Here is a 13,017-nt window from a genome sequence, read left to right as displayed (position 1 = left end):
CATTTCCCTCCTCCAGTGATGTTTCACATTAGATTTGGTTCCACATAAACCAGTAGTCCTAGCACGGGGCGGTGGATCGGGAGTAGTCTGCCCTTGGTACGGGACCGAGCGTAAACAAAAAAACCCATGATCATCGCCGCGATCTCAAAAAAGGCAAGATTTGTAATGAAATAAGTATTATTTGTAATCAAAACTTATATTTGTATCAAGAACTAGGTTTACTTGAAGTATGGAATCGAAAATATCATAAAATTAAACCCTTGTTTACGAATAAACAACCAAAAACCGTAATTTTTCACGGTTGAGTGCGGCGTACACAAAATCACACCCTGAAAAATGTAAATCGACGATTACTAAAATTGTAGGTATCACTTCCATTTCATTTAAGATGTCTGATTTTTGAAATATTAATCAGGATTTAAAAGAAAAAAGTGAGATTTATTCATTAAGTCGTTGTTGAGAAAAAAAAATTATCAATATTCCTGGTACGGGGATCGGGTCCGGGTCCGGGTGCGGCGTACACAATATCACGGGACCCTGTTTCATAGCGAGAGCGCCACCTAGCGTTAAAAAACGCAATCTTCCAATTTTTGCAACTGTATTCGTTTAAATGTCATTCTAATTCTTCTAGGTGCGTTCGGCTTGCTTGCAAGTGCTTGTGTGTATGGATGTCTCGTAGGCATTTCGTTGTGATACATTGTTATTATTTTACTAAACTATATCTGAATTTCAGAATTAACTTGAAGCAATCGTGTATCAATTACGCATCAGGCATACAGAAATTAACAACGGCAATAAAAATAGGGAAGTAAATAAAATATATTGCAAGGAAGATAATTTAGAAAGTCAGTTAGCATAATAAGAATGCAATAATGTTACACGCATGTTGTAATGTAATGTAGAATTAGTAAGCAAGACGAACTAGAATGTAAGTTAGACACATAGAATTTTGGCGGACATTCCCTTCCATACCGGTTCAGCTTCAATGCATTGATTCTTGTTCGTGAGGAGAACTTATAATGTGAGCTGTGACTTACTGTGACGTCCTGTGCTGAACTTTTATATGTGGAACTTTATGGGTTTGTTAGAGGTTGTGAGAGTGAGCGTGATTGTGCTTTTGTGTTTATATGTACTTGTATATAATAAATTGTAAATATTTCTTGTACTAGTTCTAGTGTAATTGTTTCATTTCCAAATACCTAAATCTGACATTTGTCCTACGTTACAGTCCCCAAAAGGAGAACTTAGGTTAAATATCATTGAAGTGTGAAACATCATTGGAGAAGGACAATTCTATTTTATATAAATGAGGCGGGTCCGACCCATTGGGACAAAGGGGCGTTGCCCAAAAATGGGAACTTGGCTGAAATTTTGCTTTAAGATGCTACTCTTCTTTAAACCAAAATGGATAAAAACCAAATTTGATCAGAAACATAACTACCTATTAACAGACAATTTATGGTAATTGTGCTGGATTGAGGGATGTGTCCCTGCTGTAAGTGTTTGTCAGATGACCGTTTATACCAATGGGCCCCTTGTTTTTTTTATCTGAGAAAGCTTTGATTGGTCTGTATATGATTCCAGACGGTTGCCATGATGTTGCCGTAGTAGGCAGTGGCGTGGGAGGGACATACACAGCATGGAAGCTGAGGAAACATGGATTCAATGTCGGCCTGTACGAGTTATCTGACCGGTTGGGTGGTCGTTTCTTTACACATCATTTCCCGGAAACTCCGATATTCCGATCGAACTAGGAGCTATGAGGTTCATCAGGGAATCACACTCGATACTGTACCGTACCGTACAGGAGGTCGGATTAAAGGCAGAAGTATTGAGGGGCCGTTATTTACAGAATAGAGACTTCAACGAAAATACCATCCCCTACAACCTACGTCAAAACGAAAGACAGGGATTACAAACCATTTACAGGTAGGGTGTCACGTGTTTACTCTATTTACAGGTAGGATGTCACGTGTTTACTCTATTTACAGGTAGGATGTCACGTGTTTACTCTATTTACAGGTAGGATGTCACGTGTTTACTCTATTTACAGGTAGGATGTCACGTGTTTACTCTATTTACAGGTAGGATGTCACGTGTTTACTCTATTTACAGGTAGGATGTCACGTGTTTACTCTATTTACAGGTATGATGCCACGTGTTTACTTTATTTACAGGTAGGATGTCACGTGTTTATTCTATTTACAGGTAGGATACCACGTGTTTACTCTATTTACAGGTAGGATGTCACGTGTTTACTCTATTTACAGGTATGATGTCACGTGTTTACTCTATTTACAGGTAGGATGTCGCGTGTTTACATTATTTACAGGTAGGATACCACGTATTTACTCTATTTACGGGTAGGATGTCACGTGTTTACTCTATTTACAGGTAGGATGCCACGTGTTTACTCTAATTACAGGTAGAATGCCACGTGTTTACTCTATTTACAGGTATGATGTCACGTGTTTACTCTATTTACAGGTAGGATGCCACGTGTTTACTCTATTTACAGGTAGGATGTCACGTGTTTACTCTATTTACAGGTAGGATGCCACGTGTTTACTCTAATTACAGGTAGAATGCCACGTGTTTACTCTATTTACAGGTATGATGTCACGTGTTTACTCTATTTACAACGGAACCTACCCAAAGATTCAAGTTAAAAAAATATATGGCATAACTGTTAACATGTTAATATGGTTTTGATCCTTTCTCAGTAATAGAAGGCAGAGAGTGGTCATAGATGAATTCAAATCTACTTAGAAAACAATACATTTTATACACTCTTACTGAAGATAATCATCAGGAATTCGCTGCCATTGTACATGTGAATGATGATTTGAGAAAAATGTGTTCATGGGCTGAAAAATGGGGCATAATTTTCAATCCTGATAAAAGTTTATCTCTTCATTTTTGTAGGCGACATTGCAACCTATTCTGTAATTTAATAACCTAGTTATAAACAATATTACCCATCATAATAACCTAGTTATAAACAATGTTACCATCATAATAACCTAGTTATAAATAATGTTACCATCATAATAACCTAGTTATAAACAATGTTACCATCATAATAACCTAGTTATAAACAATGTTACCCATCATAATAACCTAGTTATAAACAATGTTACCCATCATAATAACCTAGTTATAAACAATGTTACCATCATAATAACCTAGTTATAAATAATGTTACCATCATAATAACCTAGTTATAAACAATGTTACCATCATAATAACCTAGTTATAAACAATGCTACCATCATAATAACCTAGTTATAAATAATGTTACCATCATAATAACCTAGTTATAAACAATGTTACCATCATAATAACCTAGTTATAAACAATGTTACCATCATAATAACCTAGTTATAAACAATGTTACCATCATAATAACCTAGTTATAAACAATGTTACCCATCATAATAACCTAGTTATAAACAATGTTACCATCATAATAACCTAGTTATAAACAATGTTACCATCATAATAACCTAGTTATAAACAAGGTTACCCATCAAAAGCACTGAGGTATATTCTTCAACACAACGGCAAACTGGTCAACTCACATAAATTTTATTCACGAAAAAGCCAATAAACGAATCAATATACTTAGAATGCTAAAATTCAGACTTGATAAGAAATATCTCTTAAGTATGTACACCATATTTTTTTCGACCAATTCTTGAATATTCAAATCTTTTATGGTCAAACTGGAATCAGACTGATTATGACTTTCTGGGCTCGATTCAATTAGAAGCAATTCGCATCATTACGGGCTTAAGACGGGGGACAAACCATGCTATACTTTATCAAGATCTGGCTTAATACCACTTACTAAAATAAGACCTCTACGTAGAAATATTGATTTTTACGTCATCTGACCCAAAGGGTCACGATGACCTATAGCCATCGTGTTCCGTCCGTCGTCGTCCGCCGTGCGTAAGACTTTTTTCTTTCAAAACGCTAGTCCTCCTGAACCCTTGGGTGGATTACTTCCAAATTTGGTTTGAAGCATCGTTGGGAGAGGGCGGTCATATTTTATATAAATGAGGCTGAGGTGAACCCTTGGGCCAGAGGGGCGGGGCCCCAAAAAGGGAACTTTGGTGAATATTTGCTATAAAATCCTACTCCTCCTTTACCCTTGGGTGGATTACAACTAAATTTGGTGTGAACTATCATTGTGGGAGGGCGGTCATATTTTATATAAATGAGGCTGGTGTGAGCCCTGGGGCCACAGTGGCGGGGCCCCAAAAGGGAAACTTTGGTAAATTATTGCTTTAAAACCCTACTCTTCTTTAACCCTTGGTTGGATTACATCCAAATTTAGTTTGAATTATTATAAAAGGATGGCAATCACATTTTTTATAAGTGATGCGTATGGGGCCCCTGAGGACAGAAGGGCGATCGAGGCCCCAAAAGGAGAACTTAACAAAAAATTTGCTTTAAAATCGTACTCCTTCTTAATTCCTTCATTGATTACAACCAAATTTGGTTTGAATCATTTCAAGGGAACAGCAATCATAATTTATATAAATGAGACAGGTCTGAGCCCTGGGGAAAGAAGGATGGGGCACCCAAAAGGAACACTTAGATTAAATATTGCTTTAAAATGCTACTCCTCTTCAATGGGAACTTGGCTGAAATTTTGCTTTAAGATGCTGCTCCTCCTTTAAGCCAAAAAGGATAAAAACCAGATTTGATCTGAAACATAACTGCTTGCGTTTAAATAATTTATGGTCATGATGCTGGATTGAGGGATGTGTCCCCGCTGTAAGTGTTTGTTAGATTACCGTTAAGCCCCATGGGGCTCTTGTTTAGTATCTATAAAAAGAATTGCCCCTCTAATATTCACGAACTTATACATCCTTTTATTAATACAGGAGACAACTATAATGTTCGTCACAGTCGATTGTTTAATGTTGCAGCTATACAAACTCATTTATATCAAATTAGCTTCTTCCCTTCCCTTACGACGGAATGGAATGATCCTAACTGTCCGTTTCCTACATTGACGTCTATTAGCTTCTTCCCGTCCCTTACGACGGAATGGAATGATCCTACCTGTCCGTTTCCTACATTGACGTCTATTAGCTTCTTCCCGTCCCTTACGACGGAATGGAATGATCCTACCTGTCCGTTTCCTACATTGACGTCTATTAGCTTCTTCCCGTCCCTTACGACGGAATGGAATGATCCTACCTGTCCGTTTCCTACATTGACGTCTATTAGCTTCTTCCCGTCCCTTACGACGGAATGGAATGATCCTACCTGTCCGTTTCCTACATTGACGTCTTTTAGCTTCTTTCCGTCCCTTACGACGGAATGGAATGATCCTACCTGTCCGTTTCCTACATTGATATCTATCAGATCAATAAAAAAGAGTATCTTAAATACACATATAGTTGATAGGAATGCCCAATGTACAGGCACTTTTAATTATTATGGTGATCTGAAAATTAATACTATACTATATGCCAGCTTAGTAATTTTGCTAGTTATCTCCATAATGACCTTTTTAACTCTCATCTTAGTGACAGTTCAGCCTGCCTGTGTTGTTCTCCAATCAAAGATCACCATCATTATGTTTTGCACTGTCCCTTTTATACTAACCCAAGGCGACTTCTTTTCAACTCTATTTCTGAACTAGATAGCAGTTTTTCGAAAACTATCCAAATTCTCTTGCTCAGATCTGAAACGCACAATTTTATCGCGAACAAATTTATTTTGAGGAGGTTCAATGTTACGTCAGAGATACAAGTCGCTTTACCTGAATAGTTTATAACCTCTAATGTATACATAATGATATGATAATACTTACTTCTATGTCATGATGATTTATTTGATATGGTACAGTCTGCTTTTTATAACAATTTATCACTTTTATATAAATCATAATAATTTTATATATTGTTGTATTGATGTGTATGTTCTGTTATTATCATTGTAGGGAGAGGGCCTGTATAGGCTATGTCGGTTGGTTGTTTCCCATTGTAGCAAATATCTGCACAATAAGATATTCTGAAATGAAATTGAAATCAACTAATCAGGACATTTAATGATTTTAGGTATTTAACGAAGAAGACAAATTTCAGCGGAGATTTATCGTCGCTTCAGAAGGAACGCCCCTTTCTTGTATCAAAGGATGGTGTGAGACTGACAGACCAAACGTAAGGCACCAGTGTGATGTAATGAAATTTAGGTATGGAGGTGTGTTAGTTAGGTATGGAGGTGTGTTAGTAAGGTATGGAGGTGTGTTAGTCAGGTATGGAGGTGTGTTAGTTAGGTATGGAGGTGTGTTAGTTAGGTATGGACGTGTGTTAGTCAGGTATGGAGGTGTGTTAGTCAGGTATGGAGGTGTGTTAGTCAGGTATGGAGGTATGTTAGTCAGGTATGGATGGGTGTTAGTTAGGTATGGAGGTGTGTTAGTAAGGTATGGAGGTGTGTTATTCAGGTATGGAGGTGTGTTAGTTAGATATGGATGGGTGTTAGTTAGGTATGGAGGTGTGTTAGTCTGGTATGGATGGGTGCTAGTCAGGTATGGAGGTATGTTAGTCTGGTATGGATGGGTGTTAGTCAGGTATGGAGGTGTGTTAGTCTGGTATGGATGGGTGTTAGTTAGGTATGGAGGTGTGTTAGTCAGGTATGGAGGTGTGTTAGTTAGGTATGGAGGTGTGTTAGTTAGGTATGGAGGTGTGTTAGTTAGGTATGGAGGTGTGTTAGTCAGGTATGGATGGGTGTTAGTCAGGTATGGAGGTATGTTAGTCAGGTATGGATGGGTGTTAGTCAGGTATGGAGGTGTGTTAGTCTGGTATGGATGGGTGTTAGTCAGGTATGGAGGTGTGTTAGTCTGGTATGGATGGATGTTAGTTAGGTATGGAGGTGTGTTAGTCAGGTATGGAGGTGTGTTAGTTAGGTATGGAGGTGTGCTAGTCAGGTATGGAGGTGTGTTATTCAGGTATGGAGGTGTGTTAGTAAGGTATGGATGTGTGTTAGTTAGGTATGGAGGTGTGTTAATCAGGTATGGAGGTGTGTTAGTCAGGTATGGAGGTGTGTTAGTTGGGTATGGAGGTGTGTCAGTTAGGTATGGAGGTGTGTTAGTAAGGTATGGATGTGTGTTAGTTAGGTATGGAGGTGTGTTAGTAAGGTATGGAGGTGTGTTAGTCAGGTATGGAGGTGTGTTAGTCAGGTATGGAGGTGTGTTAGTAAGGTATGGAGGTGTGTTAGTTAGGTCTGGAGGTGTGTTAGTCAGGTATGGAGGTGTGTTAGTTAGGTATGGAGGTGTGTTATTCAGGTATGGAGGTGTGTTAGTTAGGTCTGGAGGTGTGTTAGTCAGGTATGGAGGTGTGTTAGTTAGGTATGGAGGTGTGTTAGTTAGGAATGGAGATGTGTTAATTAGGTATGGAGGTGTGTTAGTTAGGTATGGACGTGTGTTAGTCAGGTATGGAGGTGTGTTAGTTAGGTATGGAGGTGTGTTAGTCAGGTATGGAGGTGTGTTAGTTAGGTATGGAGGTGTGTTAGTTAGGTATGGAGGTGTGTTAGTCAGGTATGGAGGTGTGTTAGTCAGGTATGGAGGTGTGTTAGTTAGATATGGATGGGTGTTAGTTAGGTATGGGGGTGTGTTAGTCTGGTATGGATGGGTGTTAGTCAGGTATGGAGGTGTGTTAGTCAGGTATGGAGGTGTGTTAGTTAGGTATGGAGGTGTGTTAGTAAGGTATGGAGGTGTGTTAGTCAGGTATGGAGGTGTGTTAGTCAGGTATGGAGGTGTGTTAGTCTGGTATGGATGGGTGTTAGTCAGGTATGGAGGTGTGTTAGTCTGGTATGGATGGGTGTTAGTTAGGTATGGAGGTGTGTTAGTCAGGTATGGAGGTGTGTTAGTCAGGTATGGAGGTGTGTTAGTTAGGTATGGAGGTGTGTTAGTCAGGTATTAATGGGTGTTAGTCAGGTATGGAGGTGTGTTAGTCTGGTATGGATGGGTGTTAGTCGGGTATGGAGGTGTGTTAGTCAGGTATGGAGGTGTGTTAGTTAGGTATGGAGGTGTGTTAGTCAGGTATGGAGGTGTGTTAGTCAGGTATTGAGGTGTGTTAGTCAGGTATTGAGGTGTGTTAGTCAGGTATGGAGGTGTGTTAGTTTGGTATGGATGGGTGTTAGTTAGGTATGGAGGTGTGTTAGTCAGGTATGGAGGTGTGTTAGTTATGTATGGAGGTGTGTTAGTCAGGTATGGAGGTGTGTTAGTCAGGTATGGAGGTGTGTTAGTTAGGTATGGATGTGTGTTAGTTAGGTATGGAGGTGTGTTAGTTAGGTATGGAGGTGTGTTAGTCAGGTATGGAGGTGTGTTAGTTAGGTATGGAGGTGTGTTAGTTAGGTATAGAGGTGTGTTAGTTAGGTATGGAGGTGTGTTAGTCAGGTATGGGGGTGTTAGTCAGGTATGGAGGTGTGTTAGTTAGGTATGGAGGTGTGTTAGTTAGGTATGGAGGTGTGTTAGTCAGGTATGGACGTGTGTTAGTCAGGTATGGATGTGTGTTAGTTAGGTATGGAGGTGTGTTAGTCAGGTATGGAGGTGTGTTAGTTCGGTATGGAGGTGTGTTAGTTAGGTATGGAGGTGTGTTAGTCAGGTATTGAGGTGTGTTAGTCAGGTATTGAGGTGTGTTAGTCAAGTATGGAGGTGTGTTAGTTAGGTATGGAGGTGTGTTAGTCAGGTATGGAGGTGTGTTAGTCAGGTATGGAGATGTGTTAGTTAGGTATGGAGGTGTGTTAGTTAGGTATGGATGCGTGTTAGTTAGGTATGGAGGTGTGTTAGTTAGGTTTGGAGGTGTGTTAGTTAGGTATGGAGGTATGTTAGTCAGGTATGGAGGTGTGTTAGTCAGGTATGGATGTGTGTTAGCTGGGTATGGATGTGTTTCAGTCAGATATGGAGATGTGTTTCAGTCAGATATGGAGGTGTGTTAGTCAGGTATGGAGGTGTGTTAGTCAGGTATGGAGGTGTGTTAGTCAGGTATGGAGGTGTTTTAGTCAGGTATGGAGGTGTGTTAGTCAGGTATGGAGGTGTTTTAGTCAGGTATGGAGGTGTGTTAGTTAGGTATGGAGGTGTGTTAGTCAGGTATGGAGGTGTGTTAGTTAGGTATGGAGGTGTGTTAGTTAGGTATGGAGGTGTGTTATTCAGGTATGGAGATGTGTTAGTCAGGTATGAAGATGTGTTAGTCAGATATGGATGGGTGTTAGTTAGGTATGGAGATGTGTTAGTCAGGTATGGAGGTGTGTTAGTTAGGTATGGAGGTGTGTTAGTCAGGTATGGAGGTGTGTTAGTCAGGTATGGAGGTGTGTTAGTTAGGTATGGAGGTGTGTTAGTCAGGTATGGAGGTGTGTTAGTCAGGTATGGAGGTGTGTTAGTTAGGTATGGAGGTGTGTTAGTTAGGTATGGAGGTGTATTAGTTAGGTATGGAGGTGTGTTAGTCAGGTATGGAGGTGTGTTAGTTAGGTATGAAGGTGTGTTAGTCAGGTATGGAGGTGTATTAGTTAGGTATGGAGGTGTGTTAGTCAGGTATGGAGGTGTGTTAGTTAGGTATGAAGGTGTGTTAGTCAGGTATGGAGGTGTGTTAGTTAGGTATGGAGGTGTGTTAGTCAGGTATGGAGGTATGTTAGTCAGGTATGGAGGTATGTTAGTCAGGTATGGAGGTGTGTTAGTTAGGTATGGAGGTGTGTTAGTCAGGTATGGAGGTGTGTTAGTCAGGTATGGAGGTGTGTTAGTTAGGTATGGAGGTGTGTTAGTCAGGTATGGAGGTGTGTTAGTCAGGTATGGAGGTGTGTTAGTTAGGTATGGAGGTGTGTTAGTCAGGTATGGAGGTGTGTTAGTCAGGTATGGAGGTGTGTTAGTCAGGTATGGAGGTGTGTTAGTTAGGTATGTTAGTTAGGTATGGAGGTGTGTTAGTTAGGTTTGGAGGTGTGTTAGTCAGGTATGGAGGTGTGTTAGTTAGGTATGGAGGTGTGTTAGTTAGGTATGGAGGTGTGTTAGTCAGGTATGGAGGTGTGTTAGTTAGGTATGGAGGTGTGTTAGTCAGGTATGGAGGTGTGTTAGTTAGGTATGGAGGTGTGTTAGTCAGGTATGGAGGTATGCTAGTTAGGTATGGAGAGGTGTTAGTCAGGTATGGAGGTATGTTAGTCAGGTATGGAGGTGTGTTAGTTAGGTACGGAGGTGTGTTAGTCAGGTATGGAGGTGTGTTAGTCAGGTATGGAGGTGTGTTAGTTAGGTATGGAGAGGTGTTAGTTAGGTATGGAGGTATGTTAGTTAGGTATGGAGGTGTGTTAGTCAGGTATGGAGGTATGCTAGTTAGGTATGGAGAGGTGTTAGTTAGGTATGGAGGTGTGTTAGTTAGGTACGGAGGTGTGTTAGTCAGGTATGGAGGTATGCTAGTTAGGTATGGAGAGGTGTTAGTTAGGTACGGAGGTGTGTTAGTCAGGTATGGAGGTGTGTTAGTTAGGTATGGAGGTGTGTTAGTCAGGTATGGAGGTGTGTTAGTTAGGTATGGAGGTGTGTTAGTTAGGTATGGAGGTGTGTTAGTAAGGTATGGAGGTGTGTTAGTCAGGTATGGAGGTGTGTTAGTCAGGTATGGAGGTGTGTTAGTTAGGTATGGAGGTGTGTTAGTTAGGTATGGATGTGTGTTAGTCAGGTATGGATGTGTGTTAGTCAGGTATGGAGGTGTGTTAGTTAGGTATGGAGGTGTGTTAGTAAGGTATGGATGTGTGTTAGTTAGGTATGGAGGTGTGTTAGTCAGGTATGGAGGTGTGTTAGTCAGGTATGGACGTGTGTTAGTCAGGTCTGGAGGTGTGTTAGTTTGGTATGGAGGTGTGTTAGTTAGGTATGGAGATGTGTAAGTCAGGTATGGAGGTGTGTTAGTTAGGTGTGGAAGTGTGTTAGTTAGGTATGGAGGTGTGTTAGTTAGGTATGGAGGTGTGTTAGTTAGGAATGGAGGTGTGTTAGTTAGGTATGGAGGTGTGTTAGTCAGGTATGGAGGTGTGTTAGTTAGGTATGGAGGTGTGTTATTTAGGTATGGATGTGTGTTAGTTAGGTATGGAGGTGTGTTAGTTAGGTATGGAGGTGTGTTAGTTAGGTATGGAGGTGTGTTAGTCAGGTATGGAGGTGTGTTAGTTAGGTATGGAGGTGTGTTATTTAGGTATGGATGTGTGTTAGTTAGGTATGGAGGTGTGTTAGTTAGGTATGGAGGTGTGTTAGTTAGGTATGGAGGTGTGTTAGTCAGGTATGGAGGTGTGTTAGTTAGGTATGGAGGTGTGTTAGTAAGGTTTCGAGGTACACATCTTAACTGTACCGCCACATAGTGTTGATTGCTGTTAGGATATCGAAAACCCTTATTGAAAAAAGATAAACGAAAATGCGTATTTATATTTAAAGCCATTTTAACAATCATGCCAATACTTATGATATGATACTAAACAATGTTCAACAATTACGTTCAGGTATATGAATATTGTTTGCAGACTCCACGAATTCCTCCGAAAGTACGTGAGCAAGGACGCCGTTGAAATGATATCCAATGTACTCAAATATTCGTTACACAATGTAACCGCCGCATCAGAATTACCATTTACACCAGACAATGGTCAGTATCGCCAGACAGCCTAGAGGTAGCTATACACTGAGATTCCTTAGGACTGTCACGCTGGACGGGACAACAAGTCCGACTGATGAGTCTATAACGGTGTGTAGTCGCCGGGTAGTACTGGCCATTCCAACACCAGCCTTGCTTAAGGTCAACTGGGAGGTGTTACAAACGTCACATATTCGTTCACAATTGGACGCTGTGAACTATCATATTGCTGTGAAATTGTATTTGGTGTACGATTACCCTTGGTGGAAAAAATACCTCTGTAACGTCCATTCATACTCTGGGAGTTGTAATTCACATAATTATATCAGGTCAACGACTGGAATCTCTAGTTACTGTGATGGTAGATATAAGGGAGGGGATGGTCCTGCACTATTTTCAGACCTTCCCCTGGATATGACGCTTGATTTCGGCGTTTCCATCAAGACAGGTAAGGCTGTGTTGTTGGCTGCATTTTCAATACATGATATCTGGACAGAGTTACAGAAACTCGGAGAACCACTAACACAGGGCTACCATAGCGTGTCGACAGAAGTAGTCCGCCACGCCCATATATACCTGGCAAAGCTGTACAATCTGTCTGTACACGAGATTCCCACTCCAACGGATGGGGTAATATTTAACTGGGACGAATCCCCATATGTTAGCCCATTTCATTTCGTGAAAGCAGGCGTAGATTGGAAAGCAGTTTGGAACACCATTAGTAAGCTATCGGAGACTGATGACGTCATTATCACTTCCGGGTCCTACTCGAAACACATGTCTGACACGTGGTCCGAATACTGTCTAGAATCGATTGATGAAATGCTTAATAGTAAGTTTTGATTGAAACAACATCAAATTATTCCTATATATTATATTGATATTGCAATAAAAAAGTCATGCCTCATTAAAAGATGAAAAGTGTATAGATCATCTGTTGCCTGTTATTGGATCCCTTGTTTTAATACAATAACTGTGTCGCGATGCTAAAATGACGTTGACTTATTTGTTTGGAAAGATTGAGAGTGGTGGGCTCCATTGTGACGATCTCTTCATAATGTTCTTTCTATTAAAAAGAGATTAAGTGTTACAACTGATAGGGAATATTGAATTATGATGACAGTATCAGGTACTATGGTGACAGTATAAGGTACTATGGTGACAGTATAAGGTACTATGGTGACAGTATAAGGTACTATGGTGACAGTATAAGGTACTATGGTGACAGTATAAGGTACTATGGTGACAGTATAAGGTACTATGGTGACAGTATAAGGTACTATGGTGAACGTATAAGGTACTATGGTGACAGTATAAGGTACTATGGGGACAGTATAAGGTACTATGATGACAGTACAAGGTACTAACGGGACAGTATAAGGTAACTATGGTGACAGTATAT

The 13,017-nt window shown here is 40.2% G+C and overlaps 1 protein-coding gene and 1 long non-coding RNA gene across 2 annotated transcripts; both read left to right on the top strand.

Moving 5' to 3' along the window:
- The first annotated feature begins 1,388 nt into the window (after positions 1-1,388).
- On the top strand, positions 1,389-12,513 carry LOC117340664 (aplysianin-A-like). The gene is given in 3 exon segments (XM_033902429.1): positions 1,389-1,734; positions 1,737-1,828; positions 11,622-12,513. Coding segments are annotated over 3 exon segments (1,137 nt in total). The 5' UTR covers positions 1,389-1,526; the 3' UTR covers positions 12,459-12,513.
- LOC117340213 lies at positions 1,833-11,620 on the top strand. Its single transcript, XR_004535400.1, has 3 exons — positions 1,833-1,929; positions 6,081-6,182; positions 11,506-11,620. It is a non-coding gene; the product is annotated as an uncharacterized LOC117340213 (long non-coding RNA).
- Positions 12,514-13,017: the final 504 nt, after the last annotated feature.

Source organism: Pecten maximus, chromosome 13 (genome assembly GCF_902652985.1).
Source record: "Pecten maximus chromosome 13, xPecMax1.1, whole genome shotgun sequence".
Lineage (NCBI taxonomy): Eukaryota > Metazoa > Mollusca > Bivalvia > Pectinida > Pectinidae > Pecten > Pecten maximus.
The sequence above is the reverse complement of the archived record's forward strand: the minus strand, read 5'-3'. Positions and strand labels throughout refer to the sequence as shown.